This window comes from Prionailurus bengalensis, chromosome A2 (genome assembly GCF_016509475.1).
Source record: "Prionailurus bengalensis isolate Pbe53 chromosome A2, Fcat_Pben_1.1_paternal_pri, whole genome shotgun sequence".
Classification (NCBI taxonomy): domain Eukaryota; kingdom Metazoa; phylum Chordata; class Mammalia; order Carnivora; family Felidae; genus Prionailurus; species Prionailurus bengalensis.
The window spans coordinates 142,724,707-142,746,494 of NC_057348.1; the positions used below are offsets into that span (position 1 = coordinate 142,724,707).

The 21,788-nt window shown below is 36.9% G+C and overlaps 1 protein-coding gene across 3 annotated transcripts in view; it reads right to left on the minus strand.

The window, feature by feature from the left end:
• Window positions 1-402: 402 nt before the first annotated feature.
• Window positions 403-21,788, minus strand: part of GRM8 (glutamate metabotropic receptor 8) — a 774,850-nt gene continuing 753,464 nt past the window's right edge. For 2 of the 3 annotated variants that reach the window (XM_043589415.1, XM_043589417.1), the window contains exons 10-11: window positions 7,249-7,495; window positions 403-978 (exon numbers count right to left, since the gene is read on the minus strand). In XM_043589415.1, the coding sequence (XP_043445350.1) occupies window positions 929-978; window positions 7,249-7,495 (297 nt within the window). In that variant the 3' untranslated portion in view covers window positions 403-928. Of the gene's footprint in view, window positions 979-7,193; window positions 7,496-21,788 lie in introns of all 3 variants that reach the window. The other variant, XM_043589416.1, reaches the window with a different exon arrangement.

Genomic DNA, 21,788 nt, shown 5'->3' on the forward strand with positions numbered 1-21,788 from the left:
GTTTGACTTAGAAAATGGAGAATTTCAGTGCCTCTACCATATGCTTTTAGATGGTGATTTTCAAATTACATTCTCCGTAGTGAAGTTTAACTCCTCATTCGTTAATTATAATACTTGAGGCAATTTACCTCAAGCTATTGATTGATTATTCATAAAAAAGCAATTACTATGTAAGGTTACCACATCGATTTTGAAACATTCGCAAAATCTTACACAAATAATGCTTTTTAATAGAGGAATAAAAGACAATCTTCTTCATGTACACATGAATGTACAAAATCACAGTCCTTGAGGGAGTTCTATTACCATGGAGTACTAAGGCTTCTACCTCAGGAGCTAACAGCAGAAATGCCGACTGGAAAGAGTGTTCCTTGTCTTTAAAACTGGAACGAAACAACTCTCAACATTTGCAAAACATTCCTTTATTATTAGAAATAAATTATTTGTATAAAAAAAGTGCATGCGTCAACCATTGCATTTATTTTTAGCACAACCCAGGGCTTCAATCCGGTCAGCCATTACAAGAAACAGATTCATTGTCTTATACAAGTTGAACAAGGTGGGACAGGAACGGGAGTTCTCACAATCACAGAAAAATACTTACAAGAATAACATCAGACATGGTTTATTTCAACAGCATTTTTTTTTTCACAAGCTAACATTAGTTTTCCTTTTGTGATTTTTTTTAAACTGCTTATGAGTAAGCAATATTTTAGCTTGACACTCATTGGTTGTACTGTATAAAATGTTTTTTTTTTTCACTCTGTTTATTGATACTTTTGGCTCATGGCTACTTTTTGTTCCTTACAAGATTGACTATTGATTTGATTGATTGTAGTCTACAGAGATCTCCAGGAGTGGGTTTTGGTGGTGTCATGTTTATTAAGATCACGTACCAGATTTCTTCATATTCTACCATTTTCCTGTTTCAGATTGAATGATTGCTGTAGCTGATATATGTTGTCTTAGTAGAGGAAGCTGTTAAGACAAAGTAAGACAAATTAATAGTATATAGTAATAAATTATTTTGCTAAAATGATTTTAAAATTCGCATCCTATAATCATCACTTTTATGATATTTGGTTTTTACACGTTACTTTTTAAATCATGTAGTAGGAAATCGGTGATCACAGGAATAATAATGCAGCAGCAATTTTAATCTGTAAAACCACTGGTCTTATTTATAGTATAAGTGTTTAGCAGAAAACTAAAAATGGAAAAGTCCTAATCTTTAATAAATTTAGGTGAAATTCAATTTAAATGTGTGTTTTGAGTAACAAAGATATACAATATGAAAAATGAAATAACACATAAATTATCTGTCCTGCAAAAGACAAAAAAAGTTTACAAACCTAAGTAAAAGACACCAAGTCTTTGAGTCTGATTTGATGACCAAAAACAGGTAAGTGTAACTAGTGCTTTGAGAATGAGTATTTTCCACTTAAAAAGAAATAATGCTTTTAGACTGTAGAAGAGAACATAGTAAAATATAAAGTACATGGAATATTTGTAAATATTAAAGTAAATATGTGCATTGCCAATACATATTTATGCTCTGGTTCCAACAAAGGATACAAATGGAGATGCTTAAAAATAAAAAAGGCTCAAAGAAGGAAATAAATATTTAATTGTTCTGGTACCAACTCACTATGAAGTAAAACCTATTATTGTAGGATTATTAGAAAAATATGAATAACAAAGTATTCTAATTCAAATTTATACTCATGCCTACATTTTCAGAGAATAGCAACTTAAATCCAAATAATTCCTTTGGTTTTTTGAAAGATGTGATGGAATAAATCTCTGTTCTAAATTTCAAATGTGATGTCCTATTTTTCCGTGGGATTCTGGAATGCAGAATCATAAGAGGAAAGATATGAAATGATGCTAAACATGTGTATGTTTCACTACATCAATCCAATTCAGGATGAAACAGATTTTTAGAGAATTATTTAGTTCTTGAATATTAAATAAGCACATTATAAAGCTCCTCCTTTGAAACAACTGGCAATCAGACTCATTCCACTTTCATTTACATCAATATCATAATTGACCAGACAAGTTCTTACCAGAGACTGAGATCAAAGTTCACCGTCAGAAAAAAATAAATGCAGAGAGTCTAAGGAAGTGCTAAGCATACATGTTTTTTTTAATAATTTTTTTAAATATTTATTTTTTCTTTGCGAGAGAGAGACAGAGCATGAGTGGGAGAGGGCAGAGAGGGAGGGATACACAGAATCCAAAGCAGGCTCCAGGTTCTGAGCTGTCAGCACAGAGCCCAACGTGGGGCTCTAACTCACGAACTGTGCGATCATGACCTGAACCAAAGTCGGTCACTCAACCAACTGAGCCACTCAAGGGCCCCAAAGCATACATGTTTTAACTATTTTTCATTTCATTGAATATTATGAGATTCGTGCCCAACTTAGCTGTCACATCTGCTTCTCTCATCTCCATTGCTCACACTTCTAGGTTATTGTGGCACATGGAAAGGAAGGAGGTTTTAGACCTGGTTTTAAAATACATTCTGTTCCTTATAAAATGAGCTTAAAAAGATCAGTGAACCAAGTCACTGGGCCTCCGTTTCATCACTGTTCCAAAACCCACAACTCTGGGTTTTTGTGAGGATGGAGGTGAAGTAGGTTTGTGGAGAAGCGGCTGGCTGCCGCGCGGGAGAATGACTATGGAATCCTACTTTCCTACTCACCCCTTCCAAAAGACTACATGTCTGTTACATTGGGTTTGGCATGAAGGGAAATACGATGATTTTCATGCTTGTGCACTTAAATTTTTTTCATTTCTTTTTTTTTAAAGTTTACTTATTTTTAGAGAGAGAGTGTGTGCACAAGTGGAGAAGGGAGAGAGAGAGAGAGAGAGGGAGAGAGAGAATCTGAGTCTCTGCACTGATGGTGCAGATAAGGGGCTAAAACTCACAAACTGCGACATCATGATCTGAGCCGAAGTCAGATGCTTAACTGACTGAGCCACCCAGGTGCCCCTATTTCTAAATACATAATGCTCTCATATATCTCTAAATTTCCTGTAAGAAACACACAGAAATCTGTACTTCAACTGTGTTTGTGAAGGACTTTCATATAGTCTTTGAAGAAAGATGAAGAAAAATTGTCATAAGACTTAGAAAAATAACCCTCAAAATGCTTGTTCAACTTCCTGTCCTCTTCAATATCCTCAACAGTAGCTAAAAATGTAGGAAATATTTATCAAGTGTGTAGATAGCTGCAAAGAAAAATTATGGCCAAAATAGAGGAACAAGAGCCAAAAAGACCTTGAAGAAGATGGTATTCAGAAGATGTTAATTTAACAGAAAGTGATTTGGATCAGACCATTCAAGGACCATTCCAACTTTGAGACTCATACTTCATTTCTTGAACTCTTTGAAGTTATCTCCAGGGGAAAAGATGGTAGAATTCTACTGAGAAATGAGACTGTAATTTACAAAAGGAAAGTCATCTTAATTTTTCTAATGGTTAGATAAAAGGCTGTGGACATGGATGATTTAGTCAACTTGAAAACAATGATGAGGGACAGAGTGTGGAAGGCAGAAGTCTTGTGAGAATCTTTATCCTGGAAGTATTACAGAGTGAAATGGATCAGAGATGTACATGTGAGTTACTAGGGAGTTTTTACAGTGGCAGTGACTAAGCTTATATGACAATCGGTTTGGGGATACAGCAATAGTGAATTGCCTTGTGGACACCACACTGTGCTCGTAAGTTACAGAAAGCAGTTCCACCTCCAGCAGCAGCTGTGCTCATGAATTATTCATGAACATAGCTTAAGGAATACCATGTTAACAGCATTTGTTAATTGGGTACAGTTGATAAATTCATACAAGTCAACTTTGTTTCTAACTCCCTTCCCACACGCTTTTATGGAACAACACTTGACCTTCTTTGTGAAATGTAGTACTCTGCAAATTCAGTAATTAACATGGACTCATTGGTCTCCCTTCACGCTTCACATTACTTATACTTACTCTGCATAGCTTTTGAAGCTTTAAGACCTTAATTATGTGGCCAGAATTTCTGGCATTAACAAATAATCTTTACCATGAAGTTTCTAAGTGTAATGGATTTATAGACTGCATGGACACGAAGGAAAAGCATTATCAAAAAAAATTTTTTTTAATGTTTATTTATTTTTGAGACAGAGACAGAGCATGAGTAGGGGAGGGGCAGAGAACTAGGGAGACACAGAATCTGAAACAGTCTCCAGGCCGAGCTATCAGCGCAGAGCCCAATGCAGGGCTCGAACTCACGGACCATGAGATCATGACCTGAGCCGAAGTTGGATGCTTAACCAACTGAGCCACCCAGGCGCCCCAGAAGGAAAAGCATTATTGCATGTACATCATAAATACATTGGTAATTAGAAAAAAAAAATCTCAACAGTGGGATAGTAGCCATAATTGTCAAAATCCTCCACATGTTAAAAAGAAGAAAGAGGAATGCTAAAATAGTAGTTTTTGATTTTTAAGTCTTTTCTATTAATGACAGAGCAATCTACATTTTCAACGCAGCAATGACATGTCTACCTTGCTTATATGGTGATTTGTAGTTTACAAGATACTTTCTCATGTGTCACTATCACCTCACTGTAGTAATGGTGACTTATCACAAGTCTCATAGCAAAAAGTATGAGAATGCAGCAACATGGATACTGTTCCAGTGGATTAATTAGCCCTTGATTTGAGACCTGAGAATGGACTCCACCCATCTCAAGAGAAGCTATTTTAAATCTGAGGAGGTATGGTCCTAGTTACAGGGAGTTGAAGGACAAAGGCTTTTCCAATATTCAATTCTACTTCTAAAGACATGAGACACACTTTTAGAAGAGAAGCGCTGCATTTAAGTGATTAGGGTTATTGATACTTGTAGAGAATGTGATTTTAGAAGACTTTTGCCTCAATTAAAACCACTAGGACATGTAGTAAAGGTAATGGGAACACATGGAGTCCATGAAAGTTTCTTATGCAAGTGAACAAAGGTCAACAATGGTTACCCGGAGAGGGATTGTGAAGTTTTCACACACTGTCTCTCCTGAATGTATACACTATAATCACATCATCTGGACCCAATTTATCAAAATCCAAACTACTATACAAGATGAATATACTAAAGTCACAAAGTACAGTTTAACCATCTTTCAGGTAACAATTGGCTTTACCTTGATTCACCTTTTGTACTTTCTTTTACCTTCCCAAAGTGAGCACCTGACTCCTCCAGAATTGTACAGGCTTACTTTCCATACAGCCCCTACATTTAAAACCTTTCATTCTTATTTCAGAGAAAATAGGGAAATGCATGCTTGCTACATAATTTCCATTTCAACATCAACAGAAAATAACAGAAGGACAACGAAACATATGAGACTTACTTCAATTATATATGGGATGAATCTTTATCAGAGCTTGGAATATTCCTCTTCAGGGAACCTATTTATTTTTTAAAAGTGTGGAAAAAGTTTATTGACTTTTTTTCTCCCACCACTTTCCAGAAGTCCGTCTGGGGTAACCAGTTTTATTTCAGTGTATGTTTGGTTGTTCCCATTTGCAACCATATTATATAAAGTTTTCTGGATTATTGCTAAAAAATAAGTCCGACTATAGATGGTGATGAGTTATAGTAGGAAATGCCAACAGCTGGCCAATAGAAGTCTACTGGCATCCTACAATGAGTTTTAACTTGCTGCACTGATGCTTTCAAGGTAGAAAAACACAGGTAAAATCCTGCCCTCAAATCGCAAGCATTGAACTCTGACGTTTTTGATAGTAGTTATAGTGCATCTTTTGCTAAAAGACCAAATAGGCCCATTATTACTAAATTGTTTACCTATAATCAAAGATGATTATAACCATTTGTTACAAAAACCCATCCTTATCATGACTTTTCTTGCAGTTTCTTAGGGTTTCATGTTTGCAGAAAGGTGAATACGTGGGGAATGTTTGTGGAATTCTTACAAGGCTTCTTTATTTACAAGAAGACTAAATTTAGTTATTAGTGAGCTGAAGGCAATCTTCCCAGAAAATCTGACCAATAATTCCAAAAAGACTTGGAATTATTGTAGCCAATAAGCCTAATTGATCCATAGTTATCTTTTAAGCCCATTTATGCATGTGGGGCAATAGAGTAGACAATGTTTAGTTGCAAATCTTGATGTAAGGAAAGGCTTATAAATCTACTGCAGACTCTGTGTTGTTAGAATCACTAAATCAAATAAGATCCACACTTAATCTTCTCTGTATTTCATATCAGAAGTACAGAGAATAGGGAATACAGCCCCCTGGAAGAATCTGAGAGGAAGAGAGTATTTTTGCATAGGGTTTTATCCTTCATTGTTAGATACGTATGTTGTATTTCCAAAAGACAGGAAATCTAAGGTCTAATGCAAGAACCTTAGCTTTTATATTTTTTGATCCATCATAGAAATGTAATATAAAGATTATATATATATTTTTAGCTATACTCAGCTATCTGGTATTTTATAATACAGATCTTCAACCTATTTGCTACTCTTCCATAGATACCAAGATGGACCAGTTAAACTCTACTGGGTTAGCTTGGTACTGGTGTATCATTACCATGTGCTTCTTCAGGGGTGATTACACAGAAGAGGAAGGTAGGTGAGGGAAGGACAAATGGAATGGAGGCTGCAGAAAGGATTTTCAGGGTCATGAGGCTTTCAGAGAAGAGCTCTAATTATCTTAATATGTCCAAGAAGGGGCCATTTGGGGAAAATAAGTATTAACTATAATTTAACCTAACATGCTGGCTCACTAGTTGTTTTATTTCCCTAAATACCTACATAGCATATAACTTACTTGCGTAAGATCTTTAAGCAACCAATAAACCCATAAAGAGCAACCAATATTGAACTAACAAAGACTGGAAGGTAGTTCCTAAGTGCTAAAAGGTAATTCAATAAGTGGAAGATAGTTCTAGGCTTCAGATGCTTGGTAATGCCTCAAAAGGGAGACATGAGTGTCATGCTTTGAAAAAGAGATTTTGTGTGCATGGTTATGCTCTCAAGAAGGGCCACTCGCCTTAAAATCATTTGGTTCTAACCAAATGGTTCTAACTGCCGTTGTGGTCTTATGGTGTGCAAGTACCATCATGCTCCTGGAACCTTGCAGCACAGTCCCCAAGACTAGAAGAAGAAGATGTTCAACGTACATCTATTAGGAAGTGCTCCCGCTCTTGACCATCGGAAAGTCTACGGATGACTTACTGTTGGTTTCAAGACTCTCACAGAGTTCGCTTTTCACTTCTCCATTTGGTCTGTCATTTCCTTTTTGGATCAGTTTGCTTTGCATGGTGGCAGCTGTCACCACAGCCTTGAAGCTCCTCTTGCGTTTTTGAACATTCTGCTCTGGATGAAAAATTATAATATAAACCTTGGGCATATACAGCATGCCCAGAGACACTGAAGCACTTAAACTCATGGAGACAGTAAGTGTTGTTGTCTGGATGTACATCTGAGGGAAGGAAAAACAGAAAGAATCAATGTCGGTAAGCCGGATATAAGATAAAGCAAATAGCACAACCATCTTCTGTAATTATTCCAGCTTCTCTGGTCAGGGTACTCTAGAAGGTACTTATAGAAATTGCTCTTAATAATATTCAAACAATTCATTATCCCCCTCCCTGCAAGTATGGGTAAAGTTGTATTGTTTATGAAGCCTAATTCTTTAAAACAAACAAGCTGATGAAGTTTAGCTGCCTTATTAGATTATAATTAAACATATATAATAAAGGGAACAAAGCCATTCTGGCCAAAGATTAACATTTTATGCTACACATCCCTTCTTCAGAGAGGTTATTATAGGGCCAAGGGGTCAAGTGTAATTCTTTTAACAACAAACTTAACCTAGAAAGTTATGGTGGAAGTGAGTGGGAGTGGAATATTCCAGAACATCACTGTTGTCCACCAGTGCTTGAATAATGCTAGCATTTGCATCTTCACATCATGACTTAATTCCAGCCATCAAACCTGATAAATCATGAGCATGCCTTAAGGGCTGATTTTTAATAGCCCCCTTAAAGTACAATTCCGGAGCGTTTCTCAATGATGGCATCATATCAAAATAAACGTGGGTGCTCTTACAAAATACATAAGACACCTTCCTCCAAGATTTAAATATGTCCTTTGGGGATAGCATCCTGCATTTTGAAAATTCTCCTATGTTCATTCTTTACACTTATTCCAGTGAAATTAACTGCTCTGGTACTCTGGTAGATTCTTCTTCCTATGATCTAGAGGTCAACAAGCTGAAAAATCCAAAACTAACATCATTGCTTTTGGTTTTTTCATTACGGTATGAAAACAGACATGATAGTATTTTAATCTTTGTTTTTTTATATCTCAGGATTACTGAGTTATAACTGAAAAACAGAAACTGTGTATGTAGGGTGTACAACTTGATGTTTTGATAAACATATATACTGTGAAATGATCTTCGCAATCAAGTAATTAACATATCCATCACCTCACCAAGTTATGATTTTTTTTCTTTCATTCTTTCTTTCTAAGTTTTTGTGGTGAGGGTAGGATCTACCCTCTTAGTGAATTTCAAGTGCATACTGCAGTACTATAAACTATAGTTGTCATGTTGCCTATTAGATGCCCAGAACTTACTCATCTTGCATAACTGAAACTGTGTGTGTTTTGACCAACATCTCTCCCCTTCCCCTCTGCCTGGCAACCACTGTTCCATCCTCTGCTTTGATGCATCTGACTATTTAAGATTCTATATAAGTGGACCGTTAGTATTTGTCTTTCTGTGTCTGGCTAATTTCATGTAGCATTATGTCCTCTAGATTCATCCACATTGATGCAAATGGCAGGATTTCCTTCTTTTTAAAGAATGAATAATATTCCACTGTAGGTATATATCACATCTTTAAAAATAAAACCCTTTCATCTATGTCCTGAGCTCAAAATAGAATTTCCCCCAAATAACTTGGAATACTGAAGCCACAAAGAGGCTCTTAGAGGGCCCCTTTTTCATATATATGATCCTCATTAATATCTGTTCACTCTAAAAATGCCTCTGAAAATGTAAAGTTGTCATTGTATATCAGGCAATCCCCAGGAGCCCAAGTAATTGTGTCCTTTTAAATAAAAGATCAAAAAACATTTGCCTTCAAAGGCAAGTGGCTGAATCAGTACTTCTCTCAACAGATGACAAATCTGTGAGGTAAAGAACTGTCCAAACTATGAGGAGAACTTAGGCACCAGTACTAAGAGACTATCCCTGTGTGTGAAATCACACCATGCAGCTTACTGAGTTTACTGTTCAATCCATCTACCACTAAGGTTGTCCTTTGCCTAAGATCTCATTGTGAGTATGGTATACCCTTGAACAAGGGGATATAGATGGGTTTGTTTCAAATTGACTTCCTCCAAGAAGTCCTCCATGACAAATCTTAATTGTAATGTTATAATTTTTTCTTCCTTTTCTTTAAAAAAATGTTTTTAATGTTTATTTTTGAGAGAGAGAGAGGGAGAGGGAGAGAGACAGAGAGTGTGAGTGGGGGAGGGGCAGAGAGAAAGGGAGACAGAATCTGAAACAGGCTCCAGGCTTCCAGGTCCAAACCCACGGACTGTGAGATCATGACCTGAGCTGAAGTTGGACGCTTAACCAACTGAGCCACCCGGGCACCCCTATAATATTTGCTTATTTTACTTCAAAGCATTAGTGCGTTGAAAAATGAATAAAATGGAACACTTACTAATGCGTAACTATGTAATTATAACTATGTGATTTATGTGAACTTTGTAGGAAATTATATGAAATGCATAACTAGGGTATAAACTTCCTTAGAGACTGTAGCCTACATTTTTCCCCTTATAAGCCTCTAAGAAATTATACAAGATTCTACACACAAAAGTTCCTGAGAAACTTCTCATTGTTCTTAGGTATATAACCTGATTAAGAAGATCAGGTTTATACAAGATCTGATTTACACAAATCATACAGAATATGCCTTCCAAATTTTCCCACTCCATCAAATGGACATCAGCCATGGCTACAACCCATGGTTGAAGACCTTTTAAGTAAAAAACTCAGAGTGATGGGATGAATCCAGATTCTAGGTTGGGCTCATACACATCAGCCTCAATAGAGACGTGATTCAAATACATTCTTCAGCAAAGTGATAAATTACTATACTTCATGACCTCTCTTGCCCATAAGTGAAATCCCATGTTAAATTTGAGATCCCAAAGATCTACTACAATCAAGAAGGTCCTAATAAAATGTGGATATTTGCCTTCAAACCTCATAAATCTCCCTATGCTTTGCCACCTACTTTTTTTTTTTAATTTATTTTTGAGCGACAGAGAGAGACAGAGCACAAGCAGGGAAGGGGCAGAGAGAGAGGGAGACATAGAATCCAAAGCAGTGCTTTGCCACCTACTTTTAAGCAACTTATCATTTTCAATACGCTTAAACTTCAAAATGTTGGTTAATCCTCTCTAAATTTCTACTTATTCTCCAGTTAGCATTGCTTCAAAAAGCCTATACAGAAGATAGGCTATAGAGAGAGGACATAAAAATAGGGAAACTATATCGCCAAATGCAAACCACAGACATAAATATCCCAAAGCCACTTAAATAGGTAAACATCAAGTTTTGTGCCAGTTGGACCCTGCCAACTCAATTTAGCTTAAAAAAATTAACAAGAAACCAACAAAAAACCCCTAGAGGTCAAACAGACATGAAATGATGAGAATACTCACACTGATAAGCTGGATTCTTTTAACATGTCTTACTATGTTGGTCTTACTAAAATGTATACTACTAGCCTAAATAATACATAAATACCTTTCTATTTTGAAAGCGTTGTAAATTTTCTCTGCTACCATACATATAAATGGTAATTTTCTTCCTTTATTCAGAATGATTTCTATAATACAGAATAAATTTAATCTTGCTAAATATTAGGCAGGAAGAAGATTCTGGATGTTAGTTTCCATACTGAATATATTACTGCGGTCTATCCTTTTAGCAAACCAAAATTCTTAGTGTCCAAGCTCTCTATCAGACACTGTGCTTTGAAATTACACCAGAATGCTGATCTTACTTATGTTCTCTCTTAAAACAGCTTCTGAAAAATTTTAATGTGAGTTTGCTACAGAAAAAGCATCTATACAAAACTGTACTCTAAAATCCACAACCTTACAGTGGCCTACCATTTGTTACAGCTCATTGCACTGTGAGTAAACTGTTTTTGAACTTCATCTTTGAGTATTTAATGAAATGAAAACATCAAATATACATAACCCAAAGCAACAACAGCAAAACACACAAAGAAATAAAAATGCCACCTGCTCTCATTCTAGAGAAACTCGGTCTTCAACATCATGGGTTATTGGATTCCAAATATCTACCATATTTAAGAAGCAATGGAGAAATTAGATTATAATATTGGAAATGAGCATTTGATTCCAAAAAACTCCTACATTTTTGTATAGCTATAGAAAATTCTAATTATCTGAGCCATGTAAGAAAGGAAGACCACCACTTACAGTTTTTGTCCTTGTTTTTAAGATAAAGACATTTACAGAAAACTCTGGAGTTGCCTTGTGGGTGGGAAAAGCTGCAAGTCAGTCGACCAGGTGACCATCCAAACTCTAATATAACTTCCCTGACAATTGGACAGCTGTGTGATCTTATTTTCCTCTCTGACCTTTAATTTCTTACCTATGAAGGTGGGAGGTGGGGGTGGGAATGATACTTTTCTCATAGAAGGGTTACAGTGTGGAACGACATAATCTTTACAAAATGTCTCAAAGGTGCAAAATAGCAGCAGCTGAACAAAGATCATTTACCCTACAACTTTGAATCTAATAGGACATTGACAAAGCATCCTTCCAGGTATACAGGATAAGAGAGGGGCCTGTGAGTCAGTTATCCAAAGCAGTTTTGTTTAGTGAATAGTTGACAGCTATGCTTTAACTATATAATGTCAAGGAAAAGGCTTTTGTAATCTTACTTCAAAGCAGGCAGAATAAAATTTTGCCCAAAAGTCAACTCTATTTGCTGATGCCAAGGCCATATTCACTGTCTGTGCTACAGTCTTAGAATAACACACTGTCTCCCTGTATCAAAGTTACAGCTCGCCAGAAAACAGAAGGGAACAATGTTAACTTTCTATAACCAACATAAATCCATTGAGAGATGCTGACAATGGTATGGGCTATGTTAATGTAGCCTTCTTTTTTCCAACTTTTTTCTATGCCCCACCTTCTGCCCCCTGTCACTCCAAAATATTAATACCTGGAGGAAGGGGAGTGTCTTTCTGTTACATCCACTGATAGCCTGTCATTTCCTCTGCCTCCACACCCCATGGACATTTTGAACCTGAAAGAGTCAGATGCACTGAAGCAGATTTAAATGATCTCAGGATAAGCCAGGGAGAACTGGTACAATGGGGCACAGTAACATGACACCTTTTTCTGGGACCTAGTATAGTAACTCTTCATTCTCTAAAGGGGTCATTTGTGCACATGCCGTGTCTACTGAATGTAGGTCATGACCTGGAATTATTAGCAACACCAGGAAAAATTGAGGAGGGAGGGGATTATATTACTTCAAGAAAAAGGTCAGTCTTCTGCCTGCACACAGAACTCCATAGACTCAGATATCCCACCTGGTATGTTTTGAACCCCTTAGCAACTAAGGTGACCTAAAACCTAAGGCAAGTTTGTGCCATGTGATAAGAAACAAATTCATTATTTATTCCTGAATATTTCTGCCTTGGGATGGTTTAATTTCACTTTTTGCTACAGTCGGCCAGATTCTACTTGGCTGCTTTGTACACAGTCTGACCAGTTGGGAAGATATGTTAACAGTAAAAGTCTGCCTTTCTCTGCTTTTGTTATCTTCTCCCTCATCCACGCGCCCCCTTCCAGAGTGCACCTGAATCCAGAAATGGATTTTCTGGTGGCACCTGGGTGGTTCAGTCATTTAAGTATCCAACTCTTGATTTCAGCTTATTAGGTCATGTTCCGAGCCCTGCGTCTGGCTCTGTGCTGACAGTACAGAGCCTGCTTGGGATTCTCTTTCTCCCTGTCTTTCTGTCCCTCCCCCACACTCTCTCTCTCTCACAAAATAAATAAACATTTTTAAAAAATGGATTTTCTTCTGCTGAAAAGCAAGGCTTCAGTCAATGGATCTCAAAGTCTCATTACTGAAAGTTATTTAAAAATAATTTTTAGGGGCACCTGGGTAGTTCAGTCGGTTAAGTGTCCTCTTGATCTCGGCTCAGGTCATGATCTCACAGTTTGTGAGATTGAGCCCCATGTGGGGCTCTGCACTAATAGGATGGAGCCTGCTCGTGATTCTGTCTTCCTCTCCCAAACCCTCCCTGGCTCATTCTCATTCTCTCTCTCTCTCTCTCAAATAATAAATAAACTTAAAAATATTTAAAAAAAAATTTAAACAGGCAAATTTACAAAGAATTTTGTAAAGGTTTGCCTTGTGGTGGTAAAAGCCCTAAATCAACCAATCCATGCAACATCCAAACACTAATAACACTGCCCTAGCAACCGGGCACAGCAAGTGCCAGAGACAAGAATTCAACTCTTCTGGCCAAGCTTGGATGCTGGTAAATGATCACCAGCCTCTATCAAACATTTTACCATTGTTTCTGTTCTGTTTAGTTCAAATACCTTGCTGGTTTCTTCTATTCAGCCAATTCTGAGGGATCTTTCTCGTCTGTGTCATTTTTATATTGACACCCCAGACCTCAGTCCTTAGGTATCTCTTTCTGTCTCTCTCCACATTGCTCTATTGATCATCATATTTGGCATTATGGCCTTAAACCAGGACTGGCTTCCGGACTGTACCACCTGCATGCAAGCCCCTTCACTCAGAAGTCCCTTCATACTTGATTTCATGCTCTGCTGTCACTATTTTGAAATTCTTAATAATCTTTGAACAAGTAGACCTGCATTTTCAAATTTCACCAGGTCCTACAAGTAATATAGGTAGCGCTGCCTTAACAAACCACTTACGTACTGATGAATTCCAGGATTCTCTCAGGAAATCTAATTGCCTTCTGGGTCCTCCCCTTGGATATCTGATGTATACATAAAACTAACAAGCATCCGAACCCATCCTAAACCTGCTTTTTGGGTCATGAATTAATCCAGGGGAGTCCATCATGAATTTTCCAAGGGACAAAGCCCTTGAAATTGTTCCTGACTTGTCTTATACACTCTTACTCTACCTATGAAGAATTCTATTGATTCCATTTTCAAAATTTGCTCAGAAAGGTCATTTTCTGTTACTCCCACTGCAACTCCATTGGTCCTAGCCAAACCCATGTCTTATTTGGATTATCACTAGAGCTGTCCTGTTGACTTCTCTTATTCTCTTGCTCTCTTCCATCTGATCATTGGATTGATCTTAACACAGCAGACAGAATAATCCCATTATTCACAAGTCAGGTTAAGTTACTCTACTCTCAAAACTTCATGATGACTTCCCATTGATGGTGTGCCTACAATGGCCTACAAGTTCCTCTGAACAGACCTGACTTTACTTTTTCCCTCATGCATTCTCTTCCCACCATTCTGGCCTCCTGGCTGATCCTGGAACATACCAACCATGCTTCTGCTTTGGGGTTTTTACATTTGAAGACTTGCTCTTTCATTTACTTTAGGTCTTTCCTGAACTGTTCTTTCCAGTGACAAGTTTCCTAAACACTGGTAAACACTATAACTCCCACCCTCCACCAGAAATCCCCAGCTTTATTTTACTTCTCAGAATCTAACATTTTCTAGCACAAAAGTCTCTATATTTTACTAATTTAATTTATGTATTGTCTGTTTCCCTTAATTAGAACAAAAATTACATGAGTAAAAGGATTTTTACCCATTTTGTTCACTGTATAAACTCAATACCAAGAACACTTGGTTGGCATACATTTACATATTCTTACTCTTGATTTTGGCAGTTAAAGGAAACAACTAATGTAGTTTCAAGAAGGGATCAGTAAATCAGATTTGAAATCTGGAAAATGGAAAATTTGAGGGTTCCATCCCCTCTCAAATCAACATCTAGGCTGGGACGGCAACTCTTGGATGGTTCTTTTAAACTGTAAGTATGACAATATTGTTCTCAACAACAGACAATATAAATTAAGTCAGTGGTCTACATCTGGGAATATGAGAACTCTGGATTCACCTCTGGATCCCTCTCCCATGTAAAACATTATAACTGAGGGTAATTCACTCCCAGGATTTATAAGCTTCCATAGACCTAACTTATAGGAGACAATGGATGTAAAATATTGGCACAACACCCAGCATATAGTATCAATAAGCTATACCTATTAGTGTCATAGCTTAACCTTGACCCTGTCCTCCATTCATCCTCCTCCATTTCTCACACAGTAAGATTTAACAGTACTGCTCTCTCAAAATTAGCCTCACAATTTTTAACCTTTTAAATAAAGAACACACACATGTACACACACAAGATACAGGCATAAAATACCTATTCATATGGAAATATGCCTATGCTTGTGGTAAACTCTAGGGACAGCACATTCAAAGACTCATAGTCTAGTTTCATTCTGAGAAAAAGCACCATCCTGAGTTGTTGTGCTTCTCCTGTCAGGTAGAAATCAGTGTTGCTGACCCACCCACAAGTCAGAGACATTACCCCTATGTTTTCATTAGAGGAAAGGAACATGGGTTTGCTCTGACCCATTTGTAGTCTCTCATCACATCCCCTTTTGGTCCTGACACATGTTAAAATGACGAGTCAAATCAAAGGGCAAAGCCTCTGGATGCAGAACTGAGTTGGTTCACACGTGAGGTCTGAATCCTTAACCTTGGACTTACTGGGAATGGTGGGAACGAGATGCACAGAATAATAAAGTGTCAACCAATAAGTAATAGATTAGCTCTGCCAAGGGTAGAAAAGGACAAGTGGAAGGAAACTCATGATCCTCTAAAGAGGAAGAACAGATATTGGATTTATAATGAGTGTTTATAATTAAATATACATGATATTTAATATTGGGTTAGTAAATACAGTAATTTATTCTTTATTAAAGTCTGATAGACATGTTATAACGTAGATGTTTTCAAGTAGAGTGTTATTAAATAAAATGTAGTCTTTAATTTTCAATTATTCTACATAGTATTATTCATAGAAACATAATAAAAATAATTTCTCAAACAATGATGTTGCATATTCTACTGTGATATATGCAAATGAATATGAGGCATCTACTTGTTGTGTGTTTATTGGCTTCTCTTTTACAGGGATTTTTCTCTATATTTCCCTTCATGGACTCCTGTCTTCATGCTGCCTTTTATCGTTTAGCCTTTTATCATTTTGCCACAGCATGATCAGAACTGAGAATAACAGTAAGGGAGATACCTTTAATTATAATGATTTGAACAGTATCTATTTGAACAAATACAAATATAATAAATATAATATTAACAAATAAACAACAGTTTAAAACTCTTTAGAAAGAAGGGACAGGAAACAATTACTGCAAGAACAAACTTTATCTATGAACTATGTAATCACACACACACACACACACACACACACATATGTTAATCCTTTGCTGGAATTTAAGTTATAGGAGAAATTTGTTATTTAGGTTGCATTACTGAAGGAAATTTGGTAACAGTATGGAAGTGGTTCAACTATAATTTTGTAAAAGGTGCTAAATCTTGGTTCAACTAGATACTTCCCATATAACCTTTTATAAAGCCAAAAGAATTAAATCAGTACCTCAGTGCAGGAACTTTTGTGAAGACATAAGATATTATAGAAATACTATTGTTTTTTCCTAGTGATATTAATATAGTAACTAAGAACCAAGAGGAATGGTGTTGTGGCTGAATTGTGTCCTCCCCAAAATTCATTTGTCAAATTCCTAACCTTAAGTGATTGTATTTGGAGATAGAATCTTTAAAGAGGTAATTAAGTTAAAATGAGGTCTTCAGGGTGGTCCCTAATTCAATCTGACTGGTGTCCTTATAAGAAGAGGAGATAAGGACACACAAATCACACCAGGGATGTGTGTGCACAGAGGAAAAGAGCAACTGAGGACACGGAAAGAAGGTGGCCATCTGAAAGGCCCTGACAGGCCTCAGAAGAAACCAGGACTGTTGACACTTTGATCTGTGACTTCTAGTCTCCAGATCTATGAGAAAATAAATTTATATTAAGCCCCCCAGTCTACAGTACTTTGTTATGGCAGCCCTAGCATGTTAACACAAGTGGAGAATTAATATCACTCAAAGAGTTCTAAAAGTTCTGTCATTATAATTAGTTTGTGCTTAAACATACTAATAACATCTCAAAGATTTCTGGTGATTAAACAGGTTAATTTAGGAACTACACAACAATTACAACCACAATAGCTATTAGTTGTTGAGGATAAGATATCAGCATTATGCCAAATATTTTATGCCTATTACTCCCTCACAATAATTTTATTAATTTAAGAGTGGGTCTATTTTGGAGAACTTAAATACTATTATCAAAGTCACACAACTCATGAAGATAAAGCTGAGGCTTAAACTGAGGTTTGTCTCACTTGAAAGCCCATATCCTCACCACACACAATGGCTCCGATCAATACACAGAGATGTGAAAGAGCAGGAATAATATGGTTTGAATCTTCACCACATCAAATCAGAAAATCATCCTTTTTCTAATAGAGCTGGTCCAAATTTCTTAAAAATTAAGAAACTCCATTAAAGCACTTGACTTAATACCTAACTGAACATTTAGAGGTGTGGGGTTTTTTTTTTAAGACTGCTATTATCAGCCAGCTACTTTCCTCATAAGAAACTTCACTGCTGATCCTAGAAGAGCTCTTTCTTATGATTAGATCTTGTTGAACTTAACAGAACCATCAAGCTGAAAATATGAACCAAAAGAGCTGGATTAATTAATCTTTTTAAAGAGTTTGCAGTGGCCAGAGCAGAGAAGTAGCTGTTGGAACCACGACCACCAAAAGGGACAAGGATTCCCTTCCTTCAGGAGACAATTGCAACCCACTGTTCCGGCACAGACACCACTCCATCTCACAGCCAGCAGACACAGGCTACGGACAACACAGTAGTCAGACAACTGGGAATCAGTTGTACAGAAGAACAGACAGCCAAGAATTAGAAATTTTTACGGAGAACCAACACTATGAAAAAGAAGCATCAAGCTCCACAAACAGAATAATAAACACCCAAGGAAATAGATTCGATAGAGTTAATACAAGAACAGTTTAGAAGTAAAAATAATTATCCTTGAAAAGTTTTGAAAGAATAATGTATCCAGAAAAAGTATCAAATCAATATCATAAAAGTTAACATTTTTATCATTAAAATTAAAATTTCTATAGGTGAAGGACTTCTGATTCTGATTATGAAGGAGCAGCTATAATCAAACCAAGCCACTCACTAAGAATAACTATAAAAGAATCATAAAGTTAAAAAAAATAAGAAAGAATATGTTTGGAGGCATCAGAGAAGAACCAAGGCAGCCAGGACTCAAGGGGCCAAGATCCTAGGAAGTAAAAAAAAACAAAACACCACAAACCTTGATGTGAGCCAGGAATTCTCCACTGCTTTTATCCATAAGAAATGTGCTGATTCAATGTATGAGTGTTCGAGGGCAGAAATCTTTAGAAAGACCTTTCAGCAGTCTCATGGGGCTGGGGAAACAAAAACTGGAATTCAGGGTTACCAATGCAGCCAGACTTGAGCACCCAAGACTCCAGGGTACCACAGAGAGATGTACCTGATATTTTACACCGATTTTTTTTCTTGAGACTTTGCTGAACCCCAACAGGCTAAAAAAATCAAACATAATTCAGATTCAGAGGCTAAAAAGCTATACAGACTATGAAACCATATCATGGTGCAAGGGAAATAAAAGTTGGAATTCAAGTCCATTAATTAGGATGGGTAATCATGAGCATCCTGGACTTTTAGCTAATATATCTGAGGAGATATCTTCCAGGATAAAAGAAAAATAAAAAATAGACAAACCCATAGAAAGACCAAAACGTAGCCTCAAATTATCCTGGTCCCAGATTATAACAAGGTGAAATGCCTCTATTTTAATTGCTGACTAATAAAGAGTTGAAGCTTCTCTGGAAGAAAAAGAAACATCTATAACATCTACATTGTTTTTAATGCAGAGTGTCAGGTATTCATTTAAAGATTACCAACCAGTCATGCCAGGATACAGGAAGAAATGACCAAAACCAAGGGGGAAAAATCTCAAGGTAGTAATGATGCCACAGGTGATCTAGATACTAAACTTCTCAGACAAAAGTTTACAAAAACTTGAACATAAATATATTGAAAACAACACATAACTGGAATATGTATATTTAAAAACTGAAATATATACATATGTATTTTAAGAGTCAAAGAATGATGGGACTTTAAAATGTAATAATTGAATTTTATAGATGAGTTTAACAATGGGTCACATACAGTAGAGAATATGACTAGTGAACTGAAAGATAGCTCAGTAGAAAATGTCCATATTGAAGCAAAGAGATTATAATTAAAATTTTAAAATACAGAAAACATTATTAGAGATATATAAAAGAAGATACAAAATCTGAATGTAGATGAATTTGGGGTCCCAGAAAAGAGAGATACAGTAGGTAAAAAGAAAAAAACTTAAAGAGATAATGGTCAAGAATTTTTCAAAGACTAACAAAAGATAGTCTATTAAATTGCACAGAGGAAATTTACCACAGGACCATATTCTGGGTAGTCTTTTAACAAATTTCAAAGTTTTGATACAGAGTATGTTAATCTGACTAACATGGAATTAGGGTAAAAGAAGAATTAGGGTAGAGATAAATAACAAAAGATAAAAGAAAAGCACCGAATGATTGCAAATTAAACAACACATTTCAAAATCACTTGTAGGTCAAAGAAGAACGTACGCTGAAAATTAGAAAATATTTTGCACTGAATAATAATGACGATGCAACATATCAAAAGTTGTGAGATACAGCTAAAACAGACTTAATATATATTAGAAACGGAGACATGAATAGACACTTTCCCAAAGGAGGCATCTAGATGGCTAACAGAGACATGAAAAGATGTTCAACATCACTCATCAGAGAAATACAAATCAAAACTACAGTGAGATACCACCTCACACCTGTCAGAATGGCTAAAATTAACAACTCAGGCAACAACAGATGTTGGTGAGGATACAGGGAAAGAGGAACACTTCAGCACTATTGGTGGGAATGCAAACTGGTGCAGCCACTCTGGAAAACATTATGGAGGTTTGTCAAAAGATTAAAAATAAGACTACCCTCCAACCCAGCCATTGCACTACTAGGTATCTGGATAGAGGAGTGCTGATTCGAAGGGGCACATGCATCCTAATATTTATAGCAGTACTATTGACAATAGCCAAATTATGGAAAGAGCCCAAATGTCCATCAACTGATGAATGGATAAAGAAGATGTGATACACACACACACACACACACACACACACCCCAAGTGGAATACCACTCGGCAATCAAAAAGAATGAATCTTGCCATTTGCAATGGCATGGATAGAACTAGAGTGTATCATGCTAAGTGAAATAAGTCAGTCAGAGAAAGGCAAATATCATATTCATTCATATGTGGAATTTAAGAACCACAACAGATGAACATAGGGGAAGGAAGAAAAAATAGGATAAAAACAGAGAGAGAGGCAAATCATATCTTGTGATAGGTAGTGCCTAAGAATTTAGGAAGTGCTGTCCCTTTCAGATTAGAGATCCAAGTTCTCAGGAAATGTAGTGGCAGAAACAGTTTTCCTGATATCCCATATCCCCTTCTAATCTATCGTGTCTCCCTGGTGTTTGGAAAGGAGGAAAATGGTGATGAGCACCCTTCTCCAGAGAGCTGAAGAGACTAATTACAGTTGCAGAGCAGGGTCTTCACTCACCCCTTATCTATGGACTGTCTCTGAAGAGCCTGAATATTTTTTTTTAATTTTTTTAACGTTTATTTATTTTTGAGACAGAGAGAGACAGAGCATGAATGGTGGAGGGGCAGAGAGAGAGGGAGACACAGAATCGGAAGCAGGCTCCAGGCTCTGAGCCATCAGCCCAGAGCCCGACACGGGGCTCGAACTCACGGACCGCGAGATCTTGACCTGAGCTGAAGTCGGATGCTTAACCGACGGAGCCACCCAGGCGCCCCATGAAGAGCCTGAATATTAAGATTGGCTGCTCTACTAAGATGAGCCTTAAGACAGGTGAGTTGGGGAAAGGATAAATATAGCCCTCTCTGAAAGGGTTATGACTCCATATGGGACTTAGCCTCAAAGACTCAAACCTTCCCTGTGTCCCAAGCTCTGATGAATGGCATCTTCCGTAACTCTGGGATGATGGCTTCTCTGCTCCAGCAATATTTTTGCCTACTTTTGTCATGTACATGCCCAATGCCTATGTTCTGTTTGTTCTGACCTCATCATATCACCATTTCTGGGCCGATCCAGAGAGGAGTGTCTTTCAGTGTAAGGAAATCTTGTACCTAGAACTGACGCCTCCAGAAGATACAGATGAATGTCAAAGTAGCCAGATTTCCTTTCTTTTCTTTTTTCTTTTCTTTTCTTTTTTTTCTTTTCTTTTCTTTTCTTCTTTCCTTTCCTTTTCTTTTCTTTTATTTTCTCTTCTTTTTTTTTTTTTGAGAGCGAGAGAGAGGGCACAAGTGAACGAATGGCAGAGAGAGAGAGAGAGAGAGAGAAGTGG